Source organism: Chlamydotis macqueenii, chromosome Z (assembly GCF_036417535.1).
Source record: "Chlamydotis macqueenii isolate bChlMac1 chromosome Z, bChlMac1.mat, whole genome shotgun sequence".
Lineage (NCBI taxonomy): Eukaryota > Metazoa > Chordata > Aves > Otidiformes > Otididae > Chlamydotis > Chlamydotis macqueenii.
Genome location: NC_141593.1, coordinates 78,169,694 through 78,190,661, shown reverse-complemented (window position 1 = coordinate 78,190,661; position 20,968 = coordinate 78,169,694). Strand labels below are relative to the sequence as shown.

At 36.9% G+C, this 20,968-nt stretch overlaps 1 protein-coding gene across 2 annotated transcripts in view; it reads right to left on the bottom strand.

Annotated features, from left to right (window-relative positions):
* The window catches only part of RASA1 (RAS p21 protein activator 1), a 63,741-nt gene that overhangs the window by 16,369 nt on the left and 26,404 nt on the right, over positions 1 to 20,968 (bottom strand). For both annotated transcript variants that reach the window (XM_086771486.1, XM_086771487.1), the window contains 9 exons: positions 19,628 to 19,680; positions 18,771 to 18,921; positions 12,366 to 12,444; positions 9,264 to 9,384; positions 6,909 to 7,065; positions 4,834 to 4,921; positions 2,757 to 2,834; positions 1,344 to 1,501; positions 973 to 1,049 (listed from right to left, as the gene is read on the bottom strand). In XM_086771486.1, coding sequence (XP_086627612.1) covers positions 973 to 1,049; positions 1,344 to 1,501; positions 2,757 to 2,834; positions 4,834 to 4,921; positions 6,909 to 7,065; positions 9,264 to 9,384; positions 12,366 to 12,444; positions 18,771 to 18,921; positions 19,628 to 19,680 — 962 coding nt within the window. The remainder of the gene's footprint in view (positions 1 to 972; positions 1,050 to 1,343; positions 1,502 to 2,756; positions 2,835 to 4,833; positions 4,922 to 6,908; positions 7,066 to 9,263; positions 9,385 to 12,365; positions 12,445 to 18,770; positions 18,922 to 19,627; positions 19,681 to 20,968) is intronic.

Sequence of the window (20,968 nt, the reverse complement as noted above, 5' to 3'; positions counted from 1 at the left end):
AGGGTATTCAGCCCTGCAGGCAGCAAAGAGGAGGCAGGGGGCTGAAGTTGCTCCAGAATAAGTATGGTGGGAAACAAGATACCTTGAACAAGAGAAAAAAAAACAAAAAAAAAAACCAAACAAAAAAAACAAACCTAAAACACACCATGGGGGAAGAGAACGAAACCAATTAAAAAAAAAACAAAACTTTTTTTTCTACCTAAGATCTTCAAACCCTTTCTTTTCTAGAAAGCTGATAGATCTTACCAGCTTGTTGGAATAGAATTTGCTGCAACAGAAACAAAATCACAACTGAAGAAGCAGCTGTCTGCGTAACATGAGGGAAATAAATTCTTGGGAACTTCTGTAAAAGGCAGAACAAAATATGCATCCTTTCTCATTCAAAGTGATACAGAGGTAATTTCAGTTTGAAGCCAAGAGTGGTACAAGGAAGGTAGACAGATGGGGTAAAATGGAAAGAAAACAAGGCAAATTCTGTTCAGAGACCACCAAGCTATATTAAAAAAAAAAGAAAAAGAAAAAGAAAAAATAAATGAAAGTACTACACCTTTCCTGCCTTTCACTTTCTCAATGGAAGCAACAAAAAAAACCTCAGAAGGAATTCCATGCAATCAGACTTAAAACCCTGTGGAACTTTGCATTATATGGAATAATCTAAAACTGACAGCTTCTCTTTCCTCTTGTTTTATTGCTAAGTACAATAATTGTATAACACAATGGCTACTCTAGAGCAGACCTAGGAAAGCTGTCGGATACACAGGACTGGATTATTGTGTATTTTTTTTTTTTACTAAAAACCATACAAGTTCTCACTGTAAAAACATTAATGGAAAGCCAGTACTAGACATCCAAAGCATAAAAACACAGAGCATAAGAATATGCTTAATTCTCTTGTGACGATGTTTGACAAGAGTAATAAAAACCACACAACCATTGCTGCAATATATGGATCTTTCACAGAAAAATACTTACATATATCTGGATCTTTACTTTTCTTTGTTTTGTTACTAAGACTTATCTCAAATCTATTAATATCAGATGAAAGATCACTAGGAGAAAAGACAGAAAGCCTCAATTAATACTACACTTGGCTGGCATTTAAGCTTATTCTAAACTCATTTAAATTGTGAGTTCTCATTATTAAAGACACTTGTATTAACAAAGATATTTAGGTGCCTACAGAGAATTTTGCCCATGCAGAATTTGGCTGAAAGGTTTCTGCTGTATAAACACATATACAGTATTTTTGAAAAGTACATGCAAAACAGTATACAGTATTAAGAATTTTAAGTGCAATGCAATTTACAAGTGAAACTCAGTAATTCAAGAAGATTAAGACTTACTCAAAGACAAATTCTTCTGACCACACAGGGTTCTGCCCTTCCCTGATATGTGTTTTTGCTACCTGGACACTGTTCAGGTAGATGTTACAATACGGATTAGTAAAATGCTTTACTGGAAGTGTATGAGCTTCTTCTACATGCAGAATAAGACTGCTGACCTAAAATAAATAAATAAAAATACACAAAATTTATTTTTTTGTGCTACAACAGAAATATCAAACATGTGAATGAAATTTTTTTTCTCCTTTGTGCAGAGGCTTACTGTTACTGTATGAATACTGAATACAAACTAAAATTTCCTACCAAGAAGAGCGAGGAAGAGAAGTAACGGAATAATATTTTAAGAGGCACCAGTACCAAAATAAGCATAACTCAATCAGTGAAAACAAATCTCCAGCCCCATGTTTTTAAGGAATCTTGCCTTCTTCTTACAAAATTATCTTTGAGACATTCGGATTTGCAAATACTAACTTTTCTATGCACAGATAATTTTACTGAAATCAGAGACTGGCACCTTGAATAAAAGCCATGGATGATTCCAAACACAATGGCTTTTTTGGTGCTTTCCTAACAGATTATAATTCCCTTATGCAACATGCTACCCTCTATTCCTTTATATGGATAAGAATCTTCTTCACTTTTTGAAGTAAAAAATTATTTCAGATTGTCAGTCTTTTTGCTTTGTGTTTGCAGCTTGAAGCCCCCAATTTCACCTGCCACTTTATCTGTGAATTTACCCAATTAATTAATTTATTCAGAAGTATCCAAACATCTTTAATGTTAACTACAGAGCAGTTGTGCATTCTGTTTTATTCCTTTCTCCACTGTCAAAACAACTACATTCAATATTCCCAACATTCAAAAATAACTGGGGATTCTTGAAGTATTTTCTGTTATTCTCCAAAGATTTAGCCATTTATGACTATCTGTCCTCTACCTCTGAGGAAATTCTGGCAAACACAGCACTTTTAAGAGGCCAAGAAAAATTAAGCCACAAGCACGGCTCAGCCTGTATTTGTTACTGAAAATGAGTCACATTAGTTAAAAAAATATTTTGTTTACATGTCATGTAAGTCTGTCAAATTTTTAAAGCTTCTTACAAAGCAGTAAATTTTAAAAGTTAAGATGATACAAACCCTGACTTTTTATGCTTTTACTCAAATGTGGTCAGAAATTAGTACTAGCAAAGCATGTGCAGATTGCCTAAAGCCATTCAGGGTTTTATGTATACATCATAACAAAGTGTAGGTCATCCTGGTTGGTTTCACAGGGGTACTGCCTAACTCCAAAAAGGAAAGTACATGCAGGATTTACTACTGTTGAAAGTAAAATTCTGAGATTTATCAGTATCATTTTGCAATGAGGAGACAAAACACTCCTCCACATGCACCACCAACCCCATATCAGCTTCACCTGACGTAGACGTTTATTTGATGTTCCTGGACTGGTTTTTCTTAAACTGCAAAACATCTGCAGAGCTTTCATCCAGTCCTAAGAGAGAAGGACGCAGAATAGTATAATAAAAAAGTCAGACACAGCTTCTTGCAGTGGAACAGACATATCTAAAAAGAAGTTCTCTTTTGCTTGGCAAAACCTCAGTTTTCTGTAATTCCCAAGTATGGAAATTTGAATATTGAAGCAAAAGCCTTATCTTTACTGAGCAAAACCTAATAAAGGACTTGCAAATGTGAACCACTTTCTCTTTTAGAAATATAAAGCATTACTAATGGATATACAGCGTGACCTTTACCAATTTTCCAGTCTAGTAATATTACATGAAATTACAAGTGGTATGTAAAATGAAGCAAAACTTGTTTGCTTCTGAGAAAAATTACAAGCCAGCAAGCCAAACTGTTCTGATTATCCTCTCCAGTACTTCTGTACGGTAGTCATAATACTACTTCAAACAAAAACTAAAACAGCATTAACACAGAAACATGTCTCCAACATTCCCCTCTTTGCTCACAACTGCATAGAGCAGAGTGGATGGATGGATGGATTCCATTTTGATCAAGGAAACAGACATGTCGTCTAACACCAACAACACACAGTGTGCCGCAGTAAGCACTCTAGCGCGCAAGGCTACGTTTTACATTCACCTTTGTTTTGTACAAACCACAAAGACAGCATGCAGTCCACAGGATGGCACTGCTTTGACATTTATTTACTACATTATAATAGAAGCTTAATAGAAAAATAAAACTATTCTTCTATGCAACGTTACAAAGTAAAGAAAGTTGAACATTCTCAAAATAGAAACTTTCCTGGGCCAAAGCAATATTATAAAAAAAACCTTGTATTCTGTACAAACGCAGTGAACAGTCTGCTAAGCAGATCAAAACCAAAAGCAGATTATACCAAATGTTCAGAGAGTAAGACAGGATATTCTGTCTTCCATACATTCTTAATTCTTTTAATTTCTAGAACACAACAGACATTACAGATGTCACAAAAACGAATGTGGAAATTAATATACATATTCTTGTTTACTATATAGCATGCTGCTGCCTCTCAGAGACAGTACAGAATTTTGTGACAAATGCCACTACATCATTCAAGTATTATCTCAGTGACTTTCATAAATTTGTATGAATTTAACTGGAAAATTTGTGCTTTCCTTTATCCACAGTACAAGAATACTAAATTTATACAGCCTTCATGCTCTGCTAAATAGTAATCTATTACAAATGCTTTAATTCTATTCAAATAAAATCAAGTGCAAAGCTTAACTTCTGATGCAACAGGTGTTATTTCAGAGCTGTGTACCTTCAGAGCTGTAAACTTAATAAAAAAGGACACTGTCTCATCTTAGATATGCTCTCCTGCTGGTGAGTGAATTTCAGAGAATTAGGTTCCTATCCTTCAACTCTTATCAGCAAACGTAACTGCTGAAGAGCTAGCAACTAAAGGACACCAACTGAAAACAGAAAACCTTAGTTTTTGTGCAGCATCTAGGCCCAAGACTATGAAAAACGACCAATTTATGGACAGGACAAGTAACTGCAAAATGCAGCTATTCAGTATACTTTGGTCATTGGGAACACATACACGCATTGGCATTTTAGCTTATATCAGGAAACCACCTTTGAAGGAAAACTAGCACTCACCATGTTCTGGTTTATCACATGGAAAAGTCCTGGAGAGTAAATTATTGTTTTGAATTGAACTATGTCAAAAAAAAAAAAAAAAAAAAAAAAAAGGAAGAGTTCTCCAGAAACGTGAAATGGAAAATAATGGAAGCTCAGTCCGTGACACCTGACAGGAACTTGTCCAAAGTAAGACCCCCAAGTGCAGGTAACGTAGGTACTGTATTCTGAGCACCAGCCGCTCCCCCTTACAGATCCACTACCACTCCATTATAACATCTGCTCATAGAGACACAGCCACTCTTTGTGATACACTTGCTTCCTGTTTCAGAAGAGCAGTATCATTAAACACTACAAGTCAAAAAGTTACTTCTTAAATTATATTTACCAACAAAAACTCTCACCTGTGCTTGTTCTGGAGTTTCGCCTGCAAAGTAAAAGATGTAATGCTCTTCACTAAAGTGCTGAACTACTATCTGAAAACAGTTTGGCCTTAAAAATAAACAAAACAAAAAATGTCAGTTTTATTACTCTTTGTAATATTAACAGACACCTTCACTTGTCGATCTGTGCCAAAATAAAGTTTCCACTGAACTAACACATTTCTGCTGTTTGTCTGTAAGGAGCATTGAACATTCCATCAATTTTTGTTTGTAAACATGTGGCATCACCACACATGGAAAGAAGAATTCCAACTAGAAAATTTCTCAGGTCCTTCAAAACTGCATTTTGGTTTCAATGTACGATGTAATTTTAAGAAAACCACACTTCAGTACAGCCGGTTTGTGTCAGAATATTAAGAAACATCAAGAATGGTTTGTACTGATAGGCATGTATGCTGACTTACAGTCAAGACAAAAAATAGCCATCTGGTGTTCCTAGAGACTTTAAAAGCAGGAGAGGTTCAGCATTAGTTCCCAACCAATTTAGCTCTCCCAAAACCAGTGTTACATGAAGGGTCCTACTTCATTTGCAACAGAGCTTCAGTCTTCAGTTCCGCCATCCATATCAGTGCCTAGAGAAATGCTGACACGGCACTCTATGGCCATGCCACGGAAGGGTGAGGCAGAGCAGCAAGTAGCCAGGTTTGAGGCTAATTAAATAACTGTCACCAAAGAAACATGCAGAGCCACAGACTCCATTGTACTTCTGAGACAAGTCTTTACTAGCTACTTAAAATGCAAGAGGAACTTTGTCTCAGCTACGCTTCCTCACTAGCAGCTTCCTAGGCTGGGGCAACCATGCATCTCCTCCTACCCATGTAGGACTTATTGTCCAACTACTTTTTAACTCACAGCAAAGCGCTTCTTAAAAGCTGTTTAAAAGACAGTTGCTGCTCACCAAAACGTTCCTTACTTACAATATACACCAAAGCATCCTGCTTAATTCCCAACTTAAATAAGGAACATTCAGTAGTTTTTTATACTGTTCTGGTACTGTTTATCTATACTCCTCATTCCATTAGTTTAATGACATTTTTTCAAAATTATTTAAAAGATTAAAAAACCCAGATCAAGCAAAAGTGCCAGTCTTTGCAGCTGCAGAAATGCCACTAAGTTTTTTTCACAGAAAAACTTAGAAGTTGACTATATATGACTATGTATAATTTTTAATAAATACTAAGATCCATGGGATAACCAGAATTTCTAACCAACACCTGTAGGAGTAAGTGTAGTTATTTCTTCTATATGATATTATAATACAGGACAGTGGATGTTTTTTTTGTAACTACCAGTGAACAAATATGTAAACTCCTTCTTGTTAATTATCAATGATATCCAAAAGATTTTTGATTTTCAGCTTCTTTGCTGATAATCACATTCTTTGCAGATGGCATATTTTGAATTACAGTAAGTAAGGTTTGATGTGAAAATTATCTCTGAACATAGTAATTGTGCAAAAACAATTTCTAAGGATATTGACTTACATGAACTAGTTTACTACTAAGTTGGTCTAATCCAACAAAAGTACTTTTTCTTAAATAGAAAAGCACTTAGACTCCCTCTAACCAAGTTAGCTTTCAAATAGCTATCAAAAGAATGTAGTTCTTCTGGAATTGACAAAACTCTTGTCTTGTCAATTCTTGGTTCAAAAGGACTAAAAAATCTCAGTTCATAATCTCTAATGTCTCTAATATGAAACATGGAACAATTAATCCACGCAATCTTAAAAAATGTCAATGCGAAGCAGCTTGAATCATCAGCACATCTTAATTCACAATAAAACTTTTAACACTAAATTCTGAAATTTCTAACTAGAAGTTGTTTACATACAGTTGCTAGCAGTCAAGTTACTGTTCATCAGCTACACCTGTCCACACATGCTCTTGCAATCCACACCAACTACAGACTCTTGGTATGAATCAAGAGCCACAATGAAAGCGAGGGCTACTTGTTCACTCGCTACTCTTGTACGTGCCTCAAACCAGCAGTCAACAACTCCTCGGCTCCACATAGGGAATTAAAAGCCAGTGTCCTACCTGCCAAACAAACTGTCATGTACTCCGTAGACGGAACACACGCTAAGGTCTATTAGTCCTTTGGGTTTTGTGGCTCGTTTTTCACTTTCAAAATAAATAAGCTGGGCATCATTCCCCTCTAATATAAAGTACAAGTTTTTCCATCTCTTTCCTTTACCTGTAGAAAAGGCAAGCAAAATGTTATTATACTGTTTAAAAGAAAGTGTAAATTCTGTAAATGAAGAAAGCAGAAGAAGGCAGTAAATTGTAGTCAAACTGCAAACTGAATAACAATATACAAGTAAACACACTTAAGTTATAGTATCAGTATACATACCCCATTTTATGCAACGTGTGGCTAAAACTAGACCCTCTTCACAGATGCAGGTAGAGTTGCAAAAAGTTCTTTAAACATTTTCACTGATTTCAACATTTAAACAAATGCATATGCGCTACCTGGACAGCGAGTTCCTGCTACTGTTAAGACTCTGTATCTACACAGTTTCCAAATAATGATACTGTGGATCCAATTTATTTCAGTTTTAATTAAGAAATAGACACTTGATGTGAGAAAGTTACTCCTAAACTCTGACCAGTGCTTAACAGATTGCATTACAGTATCTTAGAGAACAGAAACTGGGATATGTTATAGGCAAACTTAAACCAGAACCACGTCCCAAACACAATCGTGTCTAAGAATTTTTCTGGTTCCACTTCTTTCAGAGGAAACATTCTCTGAACTACAATGGATTAGAAACTTTTTGCACCTAGCTAATGTGTAAGTCACAGTACCATTCAGAAAAAATTTTCAGCCTTGATTTTATACGTTGATCATCATAAATCCACCAAGGGCTTCAATAAACGAGTATTAGTGCTGTTTTGAAAAGACAAATCCAACATGCAGTTACCCAACACTCCGTCTCCTCAATGGAAGAGTGACTTTATTTAATTTGTTCCATATGCAGCTACGTGCCTGTCTCTACACCTACTCGTACTTCCACTTGCACGTGTAAAGTATCTCATTATCTCTTTCAGCTATAGGTTTTCAATTCATTCTTATTTGATTCCTCACTCTACAACATCCCTCTACACCTTCTCTCAGAATTAGCTTTCTCAATAGAAGAAGTACTTTCCCTGTTCCATTCTGAGGGTGTACAGCTTGGAGTGGCTTGGGTTTTTTAATATCTCTTTTATATTTAGCTGTGTTTAAGATCATACTTCCTTTCTCACTTTTACTACCTGTAATTTATTGTCCTCATTATGGTCTCTGGCATTTGCAGATATTTTATTATTTATAGTTTTTCTGTTTCTATTAATGCTTTTTTTTAAAAAAAAAAGTAGAAATGTAACACTTGGTACGGACTAGCTTCCTCAGAAATTTGAAGGCTTGCTCAATGGCAATTTTTCAGGGTTACACTGACATGAGTCAAGCAGTCAGGTTTTAATGTATTTTCGTATGTCAGGTTGACTGTGTCAGTGTTAGAACCCTAAAAAAGTCATTATGTATTTTGTACGGCAGAATATGGATTTTACATTTAAGATTTAAAACATACGACCTAACCTGGAATAACAAAATTAAACCAGTTGTGCTCTCCAATATTTTATACTATTCTAGCTCACTCTGGTCTACTCTATCAGCTAGGATTTAATGAGTTCCATACTAAATACAAACACTTTTTATGAAAACATACTTCCATTTAACAAGTTTGATTGCTACCTTTGACAAGGATGCCTAGGTTTTGTGCTGTGCTGGGATTTTTTTCAGAACAACTGCTAATCAACATTTTCACATTGCATGAAATTTTATGTATCATGTTGTTGTATTAGTGTACTACTTCAGGAAAGAGACCTTTCACACTCTTCACACACCTTCTAGAACCTTTTCACCGCTTCAATTTTGTCTTTCTAGTACCACTATTATGCTAAATTCACTAAGTATGCACATTCAGCTTGGAGAGGAGAAGGCTGAGGGGTGACCTCATCACTGAGGGGTGACCTCATCACAGTCTACATCTTCCTCAAGAAGGGCAGCAGAGGGGGAGGTGCTGATCTCCTCTCTCTGGTGACTGGCAATAGGACACAAGGAGATGGAATGAAGCTGCATCAGGAGAAGTTCAGGTTGGACATTAGGAAACGTTCTTCACTGAGAGGATGGTCAGTCCCACTGGAACAGGTTCCCCAGGGAAGCGGTCAAAGCACCAAGCCTATCAGAGGAGGGTCTGGACAATGCTCTTAGCCATATGGTTTAGTTTAGATAGCCCTGTGAAGAGCACGGAGTTGGACTTGATCCTTATGGGTCCCTTACAACTCAAGATATTCTATGATACATATTTTCATTGTTTAAGAAAAAAGTTAGCACAAGTAAACACAACTCACTTTTTTTCAGAAGATAACCTTTTTTGACAATATTTTTATAAAAAGCATCTTTTGTTTTCCGACGAATTGTATTGTAGATTTCTTTTCCATCCACTGTATCATTAAGCACTTGTTCTTGGTGCTGGTAAACATGTAAGAAAAACATATTTTAAGCTCAGAAATTGCCATTATAAAATTGCACACTATGAAGCTGCAACCAGGATCCTCTCACTGAATGCAACCAACTCACTACTATTGTTCTCTCATGCATTTTAATAAAGCAATATAATTTTTCATACAATACCCTTGCTAGAAACCTAATTTCCATATTTACAGAATTATGATAGAACAAAAAAGTTCTCAATAAAGACCAACTTCTACAAAGGGTTCTACATCGTGTCTTTTTCACATTAAATAGAAAGCAGCATCTTTCACTGTGATTTCTGTTAAATTTATGCAAGTCTTTGAAGATTTATCTAGCTTCTAACTGTCTTCTACCAAAACTTTTGGGACTGAGTAATCACAGATAAACTCTGAAGCAACAAGAATGGTGCAGTTAACAATTAAAACCAACTCACTCAAAGTTGTACAGTCCCTCATTAATTTCATCAGAGCTCACATGTTCTAATTGAGTAGAACTTAAGACAGGAGAAGAAAGCAGAAACTAGAAACAGAAAAAGGATAAATTCACCCAGAAAACTGTAGGATCTGGAAATGCAGATAACAAAGAGAAGGGCCAAAAGCCACGCCAAGTTTGACCTTACCAAGTAAGCTGATCAGCAAAAGTTCTTTAGCAGTAAGAAAACATGAAAAGCAAGACTGTCAAACAGTGAGTACAGCACTGAGATGAAAAGCGACATATGAACTGGCTCATACTAAATATTCTACTTTTCTTCCTGTTCATATATCTACAAGAACTATGATTTTGAACAACATGACAACAGCAAGATAAAATATATTTTGGTAACACTAACAAGAATTACAGAACCTACAATGGAAGCCATCTCCAGATGTTTATGAGCTCAAGATAATCTCCATAACATAACTACGCAAGGAACAGCACACAAAACAACAGATCTAGTGACAAATATTTTAAAGTAAATTTCATATTAGACAACACCAGAAGTCAACCAGACTGACTTTAAATTATGTGAGACTTTTGAATTTTTTTTTCCCCTCAAAAACACAGATCATAGCAGTGTGTGGAAGGGAGATAACACAAACTGAACATAAATTGCACCACTAACCACTAGATTTTTAAACAGTCAGTCACAAATATATCCAAATAGGTTAAAAAAATCTGAAGTAGTATGATGGAAAAATTAGTCAATGCAGAGAAGGTTTTTATACTATTACTAACAGATTATTAGGATTATTAATAATATTAAATTAATTAATACGCAAAATGTGAAAATTAAGACAATTACGCCATGATTTAAGAGGAAGGATGGAGCATGAGGAAAAATTACTAGTGAAGCCTTTGGACGAGCAGTGTCAGGACTGATATCTGCTTTTTGTCCCAACCACAAGTTTACAGCAGCAAAAACTGGGAAGCACTGACAACACAAGACAACTAGCAGTGTAGGAAAGATCAGAATAACAAGGTGTAAGTCTACTAGTACAACATAAAAGTTGCACCTGTTGATACTTACCACCAGAAAACAGAAAATGAGAAACTTGAACAGCTGAGTCACTCACAGCAGGACTGAGCGATACAGCTATGTAATGTGGCTACGACAACGTACTGGGTCTGGCAGGGATGGAATTACCTTTTGTCACAGCAGCCCCTATGGTACTGTGTTTCGGGTTTGTGACTAAAACTGTGTTTGTAACAGTGTTTTGGCTTTTGCTGATCAGTGCTTGCACAGCCTCAAGACCTCCTCCGTCTCCCACTCTGCCCCTTTCCTCAGCGAGGTGGCTTGGGTGGGCAAGGTGCTGGAAGCAGACACAGCCACGACAGCTGATACCAACTGAACAAAGGGATATTTCCTGCCATATAACATCATGATCTGCAATAAAACTGTGTGTGTGCACATAGTCTTCCTTGGTGACTACTGCTCAAAGACCGGCCAGGCATCAGTCTGCTTGTGGAAGGTGGCGAGTGGTTACCTTTGCATCACCTCCCACCATCCCTTCCTTTGCTTATTGAAGTGTACTCATCTCAATGCCAGAGTTTTTTGCTTTTGCCCCGATCCCAAAGGAGAGGGGAGTGAACAAGTAAGGGTGGGGATCCTTACCAGGATCAACTCACCACTGAAAATGACACCTATTCTAGGATACTTCTGTTAAGTACTTTCCAGAGAGTATGGAAATTACCCATGATGTGCTACTCCAAACTCTTCTGGTCTACCACATTCAAGAAAGGCGAGCTTGCACTAAAACTGGTGGCAGCAGGGCGACTGTGAGGACATTACAAAGGGACAAGATCAGCTTTGGTATGCTTAGCTTCATGAGCTGACGAAGGGAGAATACAAGAAATGTTCTCATATTAATATGACACATCTCACAAAGGGGTATGAACTGACCATAACTCTATTTACGGAGGAAATTAAAGGCAAATTTCTAACCACTGAAACAGGAACGTTTGGGAACAGAGGTAACAAAATATACACATATACTTTAGAACTAGCTATAAGCTCATGAAAAGCTGGATGATGTGACGTGCTTATTACTGGTGGTCTCTTAGGATGAACGTCTGCTATGGGGCAAAAGTGCTCCAGAACAAGCCCTGCAATCACCCCTGAAGCTTTTCTGTGTATACAGGTTTCCTCTGGGAGAAGAAAAATCCCAAACACAGTAGACAGGAGAGCAGCCTGGTTCTTCCTGACACTGGACTAAGGCACAGCATGGTTGTGCCAGGGACCACAGCTAGGGGCACAGAGCAGAGGATGAACACCTCAGAGGGCAGACAGAGCTTACCAGTATTTGCTTATGACTACAAGCCAACCTTTGGTAAGCGAATGCATTTGGGGACAAAACAAAAGAAACACAAGCTGAAAACATTAAAATTGGAGACGATGCTGTTTATCCATTGGTATCTGTGCTGTAATTCAGTTCACAAATTAATTTGATGATGTTTAGGTCTGTGTCTTCAACTACAAATGCTCAGGGATGAACTCTTACCTGCATTGGAACAGGATCTTTAAGGTAATATCCTTCAACAATCTGTTCTTTTCTATAGTGCTCAATGATGTCAGCAATACTGTTCCAATAAGAAAAAGAGGATTCAAAAAATTAAACAGGTTAGTTTTTCCTCTGTTCAACAGTTTGCTTTTCCATACAACCATAGAAAATTTTCCCACCAAGTTTTAACAAAATCAGGTGTTAAACTTCATAATCTCATTTGTAGCAATGAGAATTTACTAATATTCTGAAGTCAAGAAAGTTCACAAAACTGTATTCAGAATGTATTAATTCTAAACTCTGGAAAATATTTTAATCAGTTGCTTAAAATGCCAAATGAGGACACTACTTTTTCCACATTCAAGTAGCATTACCAGCTCCCCAACCAGGCTGAAAATTGCTGTTTCATTGGCAATATTTTTCAAAGTCCTACAGTAACTAGGGAAGGGGAATGTGAGATACCTCAAGTGCAGAGCAATTTCTTTCTTAGGAGGACAGGGTTAGAAAACAGAAAAAGTTTATAGCAAATATTATACAAATTATACTTGGAAATCACTGAGCTATCTTGTTAAATTAAATACTCAATTGGTACTGCTCCTCTACAGGGAGGCATTCATTCTGATCATCAGATTCAATTGTGTTTGGAAGGCTCAGGAGAGAAGTAGTGACAGACACAAGCTGCAATTCAAGGCATTTGAGTTGCTTATTTTTGCAGTTACTGAAATTTACAATGCAATAAAGAACACCAACATATCAACCTAAAAAAAGGAACTAAATAATTAAGTAGAAAACAAAGGTATACTGAGCATGTCTTCTCACTTCATGCATACTCAGCTGTGTGTGCAAAGGTAATCAACAAGGCACACAGCAATGAAATCTCTCACCCGTTACAACTGCATACAGTTATGCCCAACACAGGTTCAATATCTGATACCGTAAAAATAAGCTCAAAAACTTTTTAATAAGCCACAGAAAGACATTTTTGTTAACTTTTTCCCCTCTCATTCTAAAGCTATGAACTAGTGCACGCTTGATAAAATAATTTTCCTACAAATATTTTAGGTTTTTAGGTATGTAGAATAACATGATTTTCTCTTTCAGTATTACTGAAATAAAACAATTTATTTCAATTTCTACTGAGATGCAATTTGCATATGCCATTTTCTGGATAAAAACCCCTAAACTTTACCACATTAGAGAAAACACTGACTTACTCATTATATTTTGCATGTTGAATAGCTACTCCCAATATCTTGTAATAAGTAAAACAGCATTATATAATTTTTCTCACTCATCAAATGAAGAATACCTTAACTGTCAATGTTCTCTCCTTCCTTGGTTAAAAATGCCAGCAGGAGCTCCTCAATATAAGGAGCAAGTGTCTAAGTTCTTCCAGTTTTGTAAAATGGGCTGAAGAATAAATTTAGTTCTATGTGAAAACTCCTTCTCTAGTTAGAGTACCATATGGACTAGGACCTCATGTCTTGACGAAGCAACTCAGAGCTTGGCTCTGCAGCCCTCTCTGCGCACAAGTGGACTCAATTCAGATGGTCACTTACCACTGCAGCAGCTCAAATGCCTGAACAAACTGAACACTGCAAACACAAAGACACCAAGTATCTCGAGACAAGTACACTACAGAATATGAATCTGCAAGTGAACGGAGTTATCTAGCACGTGAAATGCCAAGTATGAAATCAGACTGACCACAAAACTTATCTAGGGGACAGGAAAATGAATCATAGCTTTCTTCAGTGTCTGACAGTAACAAAAATCCTACTTACACAAAGTGCATCAAGGAAGGTACTAAATAAGCATGGATTTAAAAAAAAAAGTTAAACTTGGTTTGATACACAGAAATAAAGATGGGTCTCTATACTACATCACAGTTACTTTAGTAATTTCAAAACTCTCAGCATAGGGCTTGTTAGGTTCCCCAGATCTTGGCTACTTGGATGACTTCAAAAGCACCTCACTGTCATGAACAGTATTATTTTTTTTAATACTTAAAGAGTGGACTGGGAATTATTCCAACAGCTGACATTTCAAATAATGAAGAATCCAGAAAGCAGAACTAAGCAACACTATTCTATACACCGTTAAATGATAAAGGCAAAGAATTAATGTTAAATCCATACTGTTCAGCCCATCACAATACAGGTTAAACTACCAGTTGAAACAAAATTATCTTTCAATTGTCTACTAAGTTTTCAAATTTTGCTGTCTGAAATTCAAGATAACTTGAAAGCTTGTTCACTCCACAAACAATCGGGCCAATGTTTCTTACCTTCTCCTTTGAAACAGAATCACCAGAAATAAACAATCCCTAATTTTACAGGTTTTTTTGAATGCTACCTGTTATGCAAGTTGAATTTTGGAAAGAAGGCAGATAGAGAGAAGAAAAGGACATAGAAAAGGCCCGGATCCGTTTCCTACCACATGTTCTAAAATCAGAACTGAAACACTGATAAATGCCATCTTACAATAAAACACTATGAAATGCATGGAAGTTATTCACAGAATGGCTGAGTGCAGAAGGTGCTTCTGAAGACCACCTAGTCCAAGCCCTCAGCTCAAAGCAAGGTCAATGATGGCAGGTTACTCTAGCCCTTGTTCAGTCACATCCTGAGCATCTCCAAGGACAGAGACTCCACACCTTTCTGGGTAACACGTTCTGGTGTTCAACCATCCTGACAGTAAAAGCCATACACCAGTAATTGCACATCTTCAGACCGAGATCTTGTGACACACTTACCAAAATCGTGACTGTACAACGTCGGTTTGGGATGGAGTTAATTTTCTTCACAGCAGCCCATGCTGTGCTGCATTTCAGATATGTAACTGAAATGCTGTGTTGCTAGCACACCAATGTTCCGACTATTGCTGAGCCATACTTGCAGTGTTAAGGTTTTCCTTTTTCCCCACTCTGCATCCCTGCAGGACAGAGGTGGGCAAGGAGCTGGGAGTGGACACAGCAGGACAGATGGCCTGAATCAGCCATTCCCTGCCACATGATGTCATGCTCAGCAATAAACGCCTAAGAAAAGGAGGAGGAGGAGGAAAAAGACGCTGAAAAGCATGTGGAGGAGTGATGCCAGTCAACACCTGATCACCCTGCAGTGCTTGCTCATTCCCTGCCCCCAGGACAGGCGAGAACACAAGAAAAGCAAATATGACAAAACTATTGCGTCAAGATAAAGACAGTCTAATAGGCGAAGGGTGGGGGCGGAGAGGGGTGTCAGTGATGCAAAAGCAATCACTCATCGCCTCTCACAAGCAGACCGATGGTTAGACAGTCTGAGCAACATCCACCTTGCAAGACCAAACATCCCCTCCGGTTTTCATTGCTAAGCATATCTCTTTGGTCAGTTCGGGTCTCTGGAAAATGAAGAAAGTCTCAGCACTGTGCAAGTAGTGCTCAGCAAGAGCCAGAACAGTGGTGTGTTATCAATACTGTTTTAGCCACAAATCTGAATCATGGCACCATGCTGGCTGCTGTGAAGAAAATTAATTCCACCTCAGCCAGACTTGGTACAAGCACCAAGAAACGGCTTTGCCAATTTTTCCACGAAAATGTAGAAAGATGACTAATGCAGTAACTTGCTTCCCATGGAATAAACAGAAAGATCCACAAAAGTTAAACACTTTACTAAATTCCACCGGAAATTACTCCCTTGTTACACAGTCAACATAATTCCCGCAGTACGTATGCAATATAAGTACTATATATCAGGACCTTCAAGTGGAGAGCTAGAAGACTACAGATTAGCTACTCTGCAGAGCTGATACAAGAGAACCGAACAGTGAAAGCAGATGTCTGTGTGACAGACTGCACGCACAGCCTGTTGGGTCATACTCACCAACAGAAGCTTTTAGCCCTTTACATAGAGAGTAGTGGGAACATGTGCAAAAGGAACAGGTTGGTGGAACAAAGTAAGTATTCCTACGTAGCATACGCTATGAGATTCCCGTGACGTACCCAGGACCTCTTTCCCTATGATCACCTGGAGTAACTTCCGGAATACATGCAGACATATTGTTGCTTATATAGATTATTGTGGTCCCAGTCCCACATGTGGATACTTAAAATACCAGCGAAATAAAAGTTCTTTCATTGTGTTTCATTACTATTCTTTAGCTACTTACTTTTGTATGGAAAATCTTGGTCTATACTTTATTGGGACTATAACTCTACTCAATACTCCACAGACAAAGAGCAGATTGCCTTCATTTTACCTTTTATCTCAATTTCAATCACAAAAACTGTAAGAGAATATTAAAAATATTCTACTACCAAGGACAATTTTGTAAAGATTAGTCTAATACTAGTATCAGATTTCAAAGGAAAACTTGAGAGCATTTATTGAAACAGTTTAATATAAAAAAAGCTTACAGTTAATGGAAACTGGCGAACAGATGCATTTAAACAAGAAGTAGCACTTCTTAAATCTGAAATTTTCACCTTGAAGACAAGCATCATATTTTTTGACAACCCACAAAGAACCCTCTGCGCCAAGAAATGCTTATAAATAGCATATCTTGCATAAATTCATGCATTGTGTATCTCTGTTCTGGATTCAATGACCTGTTTGTTGTTTTTCAGCCACTTCTGATTATTCCATGCAACAAGACCACATTAGCCTTCACATATTTAAAGATTTCTTTCTTACAGTGTCCCCAATAAATGAACTAATACAAGAATTTAAAAGCCCACAAGGTTATCCCTCTCTTTCTTGCTGCTTATTTACTGCCCTCTGCAGTAAATCTTATATTGCAGAATGTGGGCAATTACCATCTTCATTTTGCGGCCTTATTATCTTGCATTTCATACTTCATTAGATGTTTGAATTTCCAGGAAGTTTAAAGACTTGCAGCAGATGCTAAGTTGGACTGAATGTGAGCCTAGGAGTATAGCAGTAACTCTCCAAAACATGCAACAGAAATTAAGGCTTTTAAAGCTACACAGATTCGCTTTCAACACTGAGGAAGATCTCTGCAAACTAGGTACCAAAATATAAAAAAAAAAAAATTCTAAAAGCATTTTGTCATAATGTAGTGCTTCTCAACTTTACAACCTTGTTTTCTGTTCAACATCATGGAAAGGATCTTCTTCAGATAAATATAATATACACGCCTCAAGGGAATCCAGCACTGTATTCTAAAGTAATCAAAAGTAATAACTTACTTAATGTAGTAGGTTTCCAAAGGTGTACTACTTAACGCTGCAAAACCATTTGAGACTAATAAGAGTTACACTAATTTGCTAGTTAGTCTGACACCAACTAGAGTGGGTGCTCCTCGCCTACCATCGTCCTAATATGCTACGTGACTAGAGAACGGGCAAAACAGCATTTACCTTCACGAAAGGCTGGCACTGCAGCTAGCTTGGTTTTGAGTGAGGATGTCTGGAGGCCAGACTGATTAATACAGAAGGCACTGAAGCAGCCTGGGTGTGGGATATGCATAGCTTTGTAAGGTTCCAATTGTTTAGCCTCACACCATCGTCCATTTGAACTCATACAAAAAAGTCCATTGAACTTCTTAGTTAGGAGACCTTGACATTTTCAGAGACAGCAGCTGCTGGATCTGTACCAGAAGCCAAGCTGGAAGTAAGAGAAATTCTCTATTGGGATGAAGAAAGCCCTGGTTCTATATGAGCAAGTCTGGCAAAGTGCTGATTTTGTGAGGCACGCAACAGTCTCCGTTAAAAAGAGGGAGGTGAGTTTTCACTACTGACAAGTTTTGCATCTATGACAACTCTAAAAACAAAATTATCAAGGAAGAAGTTGTACTGGTAGCTTCTCTGACAAAAGAGGAAATGTATCTCATGATTTCTTTTTCTTTTGGTACCAATGGCAAAAGAAATGCATTCCAAGTTTGCTCCCTCTAAATGAAGTGATCTGTACCTCTGACCCAAGTATCATGCACTTATCACAGTGCAATTTAATGACTTTTCTCCAACAATGAAGGTATTTTCCCCCCATTCCTGTAAATACTAATTTCTAATATTTGAAAACCCTATTCAATGTCTCAGATAAAACGGACGTTTTCTTTTCCCTTTTCAAATGGACAAGAATACAAATAGTAGCTTCCAAGACAACACAGCATTCTCTTAATTACAGATCCACTTACGATCCATACAATCCACCATTTATAGTGTGAAGAAATTGATTTGTGGAAGAAGGACAATACCTTGAAAGAAACAAGCTATGCCTACGCTTCTGCAAGCTCTAAGAACTTACTCAGTTACAAGTAACTACTTAGAAAGCCAGGTAAAATGGTTAGTATGCTATTAAGAAAACTACAGTCTTAGAATCATAGTAGTAAATAATTATCAGAAGCAAGTTATACAAATTCTTTATAAAAAGGAATTGTGCATATTTTATATTTATCATTAAAACTTACCTATTATAGTATCTGCCTCCCATCATAAACTGATTGTTTGATGTGGGACATATTTTAAAACGCTGAATATTTTCACTGGTCCGAAAATAAAGTGAATAATCACCAGGTGTATTATCTGAAGGCCTCACAAGAAAACTGCACACCTGACCAACTGAAAAGATACCATAATAACGCATTATATATGAGCCCTTATCAAATCTGTTTGCACATACATTATCAAGAACTGCACACTTGAAGTAATACAAAGTCTATAAGGTAGGTTCCAGCAGTGATCTCAAACTAGATGAACTAGTACTACACAGCCAAAATTAATGCAAAATGGTTCAGCTGTAGCTGGCAACCTAGCCACATCTTTGCCACCTCTTTACAAGAACATAAAAAAAAAGTCTGACAATGTTTTCAAAAATTAACAATTTCTGTTCTAATATTTAAAGCATGCTATTGAACAATATGGATCAGAAATCTTGATGGTTTTGTTTAAAGAAATCTTTGCTCTACAAAATGGCTAAAAAAGTTTTTAATATATTTTCCTTTAAGTACATAAAATCATATTCTCCACAGCATTTTGATGAAGACACCAATAAGCTAAATAATTTATTACACATGTATTAATTTTAAAAATTATTTAAATCAAAATTTATTGAATTGACTGTGCTTGAGAACATATTTAATACTCATAGCCACAACAGTTTTCTTCCAATGTAGTATTCCGCCGAGGTAACAACCACAGGGGTGGGTCAGACTGAGACACTCATATACGTTCACACACAGAAGGAAGTTTTGCCACAGTTTGATACAAACAGGATCACTTTTGTGCCATGTCACTACCACTGTATTTCAATGAGAAATACAAGTACCTGTCATCAGCAAATTGTAAGCCTCTTGTTTGGAGATCTTCCCATGGAACCATCTTAACAAAGATGAAGAAAAAAATTAGAAAGCAAGACTACGAGCTCTCTTTTTGGCTGTGGTGACATCCAAGGCTCTGGCACCTATGAATTGATCTTTATTTAAAAAGACCTAATGCATATAGATGAGATAATCAATGATTATGCTACTTAATGATTCTGTTCTACCAACAGCATGAAAAAACTAACATTAATAGGTATATATAAACAAATCAATTTCAATAAAACCATCCAACACTTGGAGTTGACATTCAAATCCAACTGTGTTTAGAGATGAAAATGAATTGTCTAAACAGAAGATAATTTGACAGGCATTACTTGAAGTCAGTCTCGTACAGCAATTTGCTTGAATCATGAAATCCAAAGCTCAACAAGGAGGTTAAACACTGTACAGAAACACTCAAACTGAATTTTGCCAGAAACTATGGAAATAAAACCTAGCTTTGTTAGACTATTGAATATAAACAGCTTTGATCTCACACCTTGTACCTTCCCAGAGTCCTATGTCAGAGCAGTGTCTTAAAAAATTTCAGCAGCCACTATCTAGTCTCAGCCTGATACTTAATGACTATACAGAAGAGGCTGAACACTCCAACTTAATAGCTTATTCTGTCCTTTAAAGAAAAGATAAAAATATGGCCTTTTGACATATCAGAAAAGAGCTCTAACCCTAACTTTCTTTCTATATTGCCTTTAGAGGATAATTTTTGGCTACTGGAATGTTCAAAGGAATCACTGTCTCCCCAGGATTCCTCCGAGTGGCATAAATCAAAGCTCCAAGCATCTGCTACAAACTACTTTGCAAACAAATAAATAAATCTTCCTATATTTGAACGCATCCTTACTCCAAATTGACTGGCAGAACAGTAAACAAATAACAAATACACCAGTGATTTTCTTTCTCCTATTAAGATAACGTGTTAAGAAACACCTCCTTCAGCCATCAGCCTCTTGGAGACCACAAACCGGGCAACAGAGAAGCAGCAGCAGGCGTAAATGTGGCAAGCAAATGGAGGAGTGACAAAATAATCAAGTCACTAGAAAGTTTTTGGAATTTTCTTTTGCCACTCATCTTTACTCTTGAAAATAAACTATCAACAGCTTAGCATATCAAAACGCTGATTCTGAACTGTATTCAATTTTTTAAAAAAATTTTAAGTATTTAAACAAATAGAACAAATCTTACAGTCTTCTTTCTTTATACAACTTTAATGTTATTACATGAGGCTAATAGAGACAAACTGTAACTATCACACTGTCATTTTTCTAACGGTACTTTGCTTTTTCTCC